Genomic DNA, 6,982 nt, shown 5'->3' with positions numbered 1-6,982 from the left:
AGCGATGCATGTACTAAATAATTATTGATGTGATAATGTTTATGATACGGGTATACAAAAAATCTCATTAAACCGTAGTACTAAAACAAATACATTTTATTTCCTAACCGATGATATATGGAAAACGGTTATGATTAGGCTTCTCATTTCATGCTAGAAAATATATTTTTGTCCCCCAGAAATCAGTTGTGATTGATACTATTATATGTTATTTCTTTTTTTCTCTCAGAATTTGGAGTGACGGATGAATTGACTCGTCGAAATCAATTGTCAAGTGGAAACCTTGATTATATATATATTAGAAACGTAATGATATTCAGTATGACACTGAACGTCTTATAACCGGACCTTAATACAAAAATCAAATTAAATCAGGGCAAAACACGAACAAATAATGGATTCATACAGAGACCATTAGAAGACCAGGTGTTCAGGAAAAGTTAGCGTCTTCTGGTCGATACAAGTTAAGTCATGTTCCCAAATGAATACAAGATTAACAACAAAGGAACCTATGTATTATTGCTATATCTATGTACTCTGTGTATATGTATATATATTATTGCTACATCTATGTACTCTGTGTATATGTATACCTTCTGGTAAAAAAAATAATTAAAAGGAAATAAACCTCCTTCGTAGGCAGCAAATGGTTTAAAATAAAAGATTTCAACAATAATATTATGCAAAAATAATCACCATAGTAGTATTTTCATGAAATCAAAGAGTAGTTTTCATATGCCTGTAAAACTGTATTACTCCAGAAATAAACAACCATAACCACTTAATATACATAAATGTATATGTAGGATGCTCTGTTTAAGTAAGAATGATAAAAATTCAATATGTTGGTGCCAGTCTCTCCTGTAAATACTGTAAACTGGAGATGGGCTCATATTTATTGGAGTTATCAAGGCACTTAATCATGACATCATCATCTGGTTGGACAAAGAACGCGAACGACTGCCGACTTCTTCTTTTCTTCATTTCATCGTTGGGCATCAAAATACGGTGCTTCTAAAAGCAATAGAATGTATTTGTAATAATACGAAGTTGAAGTATATATTTGAATACGATGTGTATACAAATAACATATTAAAGAGAACTTGCCCGTTTTCTTAAAAAAATTAATATTTGTAAATGCATTCATATTTTTGTTTGTTTTATAGCACCAATTTGATAATATAATTATAATATAATGATCAGAAGCAGATGGGCAGCCACGCCATATGTATCTTACCGTAGCGATAAGTGTATCAGAAGTCCATCTCTGCATCATGTCCCCAATGTTGATTAATATGGTGCCAGGAATCGGAGAAGCTGGTACATATTTCCCTTGTTGATTACATACCTTCAATTTAATTTTTTTAATACAACGTCATATTTCAAATTGTTAAAGACAAAAATGATAGAAGTTGATTGTTCCCAGCCTTAGTATGTTCCACAATTTGTTTCGTTATTCTCTCACATAGTAAGCAGATCTCAAATGATGTTTATATCTTAATTTAAATAATAATGACAACTTACACTAATTGAATTAACAAAGCTTACCTCAAGACCCCCGACGTCGTCCTGAAACAGCATTGTCAGGGAACCGTAGTCTGTGTGTTCTCCACACCGTACCTGGTTCGGTTTGATGTCTACAAATCCCAAATGAAAATTTAATAATAATACCTAGTGCATTTAAAAATTTGTTTCACGACTCTAAATAAATAAATAAATAAATAAAAAGTAGCGTAAAATTACAAAATCGTCAAATTGAGGCTATGTTACGGAACACCAATTTGTTTTGATGTTTTGACGAGTATTATGCCTGTCAAGAAGTGTCCCGAGTTAAAACACAAGTTAAGATGTATTAGTATTTATCACAATTAGTCCTTCAGTTTTTAAGATGAAAGTTAAATGTACGGCACGAACTTTTCCTTGGGACAATAGATATTACATCTTATCATTGTCCAAAAAATTGCAGTAATAATCGGATTGTTCTTGTAATTTCAAAATATGTTCTGGTATTGACAAGTTGGTTTTGAAAAGCTAAGATGAAATTCAATATCTAAACGTCAATGTGTGTATGAAAAAATGTATAAAGAACACAGAAGCAAATGACATTAAGTTTCGATGACGAGCTATGCAAATTCAAACAGGACAATCATTCCCGAGGTATTAATAGGGAGCTGAGTTAAAACCACGACCTCTTTACTGAATGAAAAATATGTATATCATAAAACCTCGACACTATTCACATGAATTTCTAGGTTGGAAAGCATGAAGTAATACTGTAAATGTGGATAATTTCGCTAGGGGTTATTTTCGCGATTTGAATCGCCAAACTGTACGTGCGGTGGTTACTTCTGCGATCAGTTCTCCTTTACATATCTATTGTTTATATAAGTGTATATCTGGCACGACACAAATTCATACTCGTGGGTGAAATTCACACGGTGGAATGACTTGTATGAAATATGTATGAAAGTAAACTTCCGCAATGCGTAAATTTCCACGCTTATAGTATTGAAAATGCAGGGATTCGTCTATCATACCGTTTGTTCAACCTTATTTGTTTTCGTATATTAATAACCAATAACAAAAATTTGTGGTGTGTTTATTGTATTTGTTAATATGTTACCACGATATACAAGTTCTGATACCTTTATTTGTTGGTATTTCTGGATAATACAACGCTCTTAATGATGATTTGTTGTCTTTTTCACCAATGGCTTGATGACACTTTCGTAAAAAATGTCTGTCCTAAAAATAGAAAGATTACATCAAACCAGCAAATATATGAACAATTCGTTACACAATCCTACCATATTAGGAAGGAAAAAACTGAGTATCGCAAATGTTAATAATGAATTATTGATATGAATAGACGATGCGGGCAAGTAATGAAAAATATAGTAGATAATAGAGGAAATGAATCAACAACAATATTAATAAGTAATTAGTTACAGGTACACATCCTTATGATATAGAAGGGCCAACCTCTAATTCCAGTCCTACCGACATCAAGTCAAGGATTCTATTGACAAGTCTAATACAGGATGTTCGGAATTCGTCCATCGTTTCCTTGTAGTCTTTAAGGTCTGGGATCAACTGGAAAAAAGGAATGATATATCTGAATATTGATGCAGATGATATATGACTAATATAGACTACTCTGAAGTATCTATGAAAGCAAAATACAAAAATAACTTCATCATAATCCGAACTCAAAAGAACATTTCCAGCTTCATATCGCCCACAGAAATAGAATATTTCTCAATAAGATAACTATGACGACCATAAAATTGAATGTGTTATGTTCGTCAACACGATTTCACTGGAAAATGTTTCCTCGTTAGCATGGATACTGGTTTTATCCTTAGTTACACTATTCTCATTTAAAATGTGATATTTATTATTTGGATTGATCATGATTTATGTTGTTGGTAACGTTGATGAATCGACGAAGTTTACTTTTGTTCGTAGTTTACCTTATTTCATTGATTTTGGTTTCCAAATTCAATTTTGTTGACGTATCGATAATTTATTTATTTTACTGCTGTAATGTACATGTATTAAATCATAATGCTGTTCAGAAATGTTACACAAAACTGATTTAGTGTCTATGTATTGTTATTGAAAAAAATTCCAATATGTGTAAGAATTTAAACAGATAAAGCTTAAGTAAGGTATTTGTGTTCTAGAACCTGATCGATCGGGATTAAACAAGTGAATATGCCAACTTCTCTTCTTTGTCGTATTTCTCAGATTTACAAAATCTAAGAAAATTAAAAGTACAATTATTCTTACCACAATCCCTTCCGTCGGCGGATAGTTAAAAGCCTCCTTGTAGTCAGAAAGATTAGTTAAGTTCAGGCTATATACGGAATAAAAATTGCCACATTTATAAACCATGTATGTTTTCAAGCTAACGTTTCACTGATAAGATGTTTTTTAAAAACAAAAACAAAACAAAAAAAACCGACATTAAAGCATAACTGCAATAGAAACATAAAAATCCATATTTCTTTTGAAACACGAAAGGGAATATAGTACTAGTATTTCAGTAGAGAGTATCACTAACCACAGGTGAAAAATAAATATTGGTGCTGGTACCTATCAGAATAGTTTCCTTTATGATATTGTTTCAAACGTAGAATATATACACTTGTACACTAATTCAATTGTCTACTTTCCTGGACTTCATGATGTTGAGAAATGTGTATTAACATTTTGAATCTCGGTAACAAATAAAAGTCAAATTCAGGAAATCAGAGCCTGCATGTTTTAAACGTTGTCATTACATATTATAGTCAAAACATTACTTTTTCGCTGCTTTATATTTTTTGTAAATATAATGCCGCATAACGACTCTAACATAGCAAAAGTTCATCTTTATTATCATTTTCAATACATCATTTATCAGTATATCTTCCAAAATGAGAAAGGTTTCCGTCACTGTTGAATCATCCTTATCCAATTTCTTTATGAAATACTGCAAGTTTGCAATGTGTATTTATTTGGTATTTGCTGTAAAAAAAACCCCAGATATAACAGTACTAATACCTTTCTGTCTCTCGAGGTACCCATCCATAAGTGACTCCGCTTTCTTGTCTCAAATATGTAGACTTGTACTCAACTGGCATTTCAAAGAATGTCCTATTTACACTCATAATTCGATCGATCTGAAAACATTTGAAGAACGATAATGATATGAACTTAAAACAATAATTATTTGTATATCTCCATTAAAAATCGTTATTTTCAGCAAAAATCTGATTATCCATCTAACTACTTTCTATAATCTTATAATTCTTTACAAAGAAGATCGATATTATCAAAACTTACCAGAGACTGTTTGAAGCCGTGGTTTTTAATGTAACAGAAGCCGACATCCCTAAGAGCTCCACACAGAGATTCGGCCAGAGAACGGATGGTCACTGTATCGACCTCCTTCTCACTGACCACATCCAGACCGTACAGAGACATGTCCATAATCGGAATCTCGGTTGCCATGACTGCAGACACAACTTAAAATTTATGTAACTAAAGTGTAAGAATATATTTGTTAGAAGATACGTATTGTCCAAAGCAAGGAGTTTTTTTATATACCTGTGTTGAATCTTTCCTACGTCATACCCAATCGAAATTTCAATAGCAGCTACTGACTTTCAAAACAAATGTTTGTAAATGGGTAAAAGCAAGTAAACGTGATCAACGACTCTATCACCTATGTGCGGTCACGTTGCATCAGTGCAGTAATCGTATAAATACACGTTTCTGTTTTACATTGTAGATTTTAACATGAACATTTGAAATGAATGTAGATTTGCTGATAACTATGGTGTCACTTTAAAGGGTTAAAATCTAAGACGCCCAGGTGTAGTACACGTCTACAAACGATTGAACGTAGAACGTCCCTACTTCAAAAATGAAATGATATAATGGTTTCTTTAAGTTAAAGTCCCATTAACAGCTATAGTAATATTTGATTCCCTATATATGCGTGTCGAGTGGGTGTGTTTTCGGTAAGTTGCGAAATGTTCGCACAAGCCTCCTCGAACTGATGCCAAATTTCTATTGTAACCGCATTTGTGTATAATGCCGAATGAACCCAGCAAGAAATCCCACCCGGTAACATTTATACTGCCATCAGCCAAACCAAATGTTGAGTTATGCAGTAGTGATAACTAACATTTTGAAGACTTTGGTGTGTTTCGACCTTGGAACAGCTCCCAAAGATTTTGTCTACTTTCTACAATCTACTTTGCTATCAGGGGAAACCATATCCTTCTTTATATGTACTATAAATCATAACTTCAATCAATGATGACTCGCATTAAGTGTTGTCGAAATCTCTTTAGCCCTTTTAGAGTATTAGACTTTCATATGGACTAAAACAGATTTAGACGGGCGACGGACATTACAAACAAGTTTGGTATTATTTACCTGAAGACTAGTTGTAGTTTGTACAATCTTTGAGAGCAACATGTCGCTGATGCGAACACCAATGAAGGCAGAATAAATCATCAACATTGTACAGAGGGGACATATCAAGATGGCAGTGACGGAGCACCATGTATGATAGGTACCTATGTTCTGGACCAATTGCGATTTTCTGTGTTGGACGTCTCATCACAGAAGCAGAAGGTACAAACACAATACCAATCAGAATCGGACGTTAATCGGAACTAAGAACCTTTATTGTCTACTAGTATTTATGCTCATCTGGTATATATGTAACTATCACAATGAACACTGTATATCCACAATGTTGAGCATCTTAGTTCAATCTGTATCTTATTTGATCGGTAATTCTCGAAAAGGTAGGGGAAGGGTGGGTGGGTGGGTGTGTGTGTGTGTGTGGGGGGGGGGGTGGTATTGAGGCATTGAAATATTTTCACATGGAGTGGACAATGTTTTATTTCATGTTCGAGGATGTATGGAGTGTATTTGGTCTACATCGACAAGGAAAACAAACCTTTATATCAGTATTCGTCGTAATTACAGTATCTTCCCGTTTTCTGAACACATAAATACATCAATTACTGTTTCTATCTGATAAATTAAAATCACTGTGTGCTAATCCTGTAAAACTCTGTAATCCACATCTTACAGTATTCTTACAGTTGACAGGCGAGTTACAGATATATATATATGTGTGAACATAGCCAGTTTAGTTGGGATTTCACAGGAAAGAGTACATTCCATTCTTACAGAAGATCTTGCAACGATAAAGCTATCAGCCCGGTGTGTATCAAGACTTCTGACATTTGTTCAGAAGCCCACCAGACAGACTTTGTCGTGTGCTAATCTGAACCCTTTTGAGGTGATCCCGCTAACTTCCTGCAGAGATGGAACATATTTCACCCCAAAGGTCAAACACAAATCAAAACAATGGCAGCACCCTGGTTCATCCCCGCCAAAGAAGTCAAACACTGTTCCATCAGCTTGAAAGTTTATGGCCTCAGTTTTATGGGATGCTAATGGTATTTTGATG

General features: G+C 33.8%; 1 protein-coding gene across 1 annotated transcript; it reads right to left on the bottom strand.

Moving 5' to 3' along the window:
• Positions 1–837: 837 nt before the first annotated feature.
• On the bottom strand, positions 838–4,998 carry LOC132564458 (uncharacterized). Its single transcript, XM_060229110.1, has 8 exons — positions 4,831–4,998; positions 4,549–4,667; positions 3,793–3,859; positions 2,983–3,093; positions 2,646–2,745; positions 1,549–1,637; positions 1,238–1,348; positions 838–1,014 (listed from the first exon to the last, which is right to left on the bottom strand). Exons 1-8 carry the CDS (start codon positions 4,996–4,998, stop codon positions 838–840), a joined length of 942 nt encoding a protein of 313 aa, XP_060085093.1.
• Positions 4,999–6,982: the final 1,984 nt, after the last annotated feature.

This window comes from Ylistrum balloti, unplaced genomic scaffold, assembly GCF_031769215.1.
Source record: "Ylistrum balloti isolate Yb309-2 unplaced genomic scaffold, AGI_CSIRO_Ybal_v1 Utg372288, whole genome shotgun sequence".
In the NCBI taxonomy this organism is placed as follows: domain Eukaryota; kingdom Metazoa; phylum Mollusca; class Bivalvia; order Pectinida; family Pectinidae; genus Ylistrum; species Ylistrum balloti.
The sequence above is the reverse complement of the archived record's forward strand: the minus strand, read 5'-3'. Positions and strand labels throughout refer to the sequence as shown.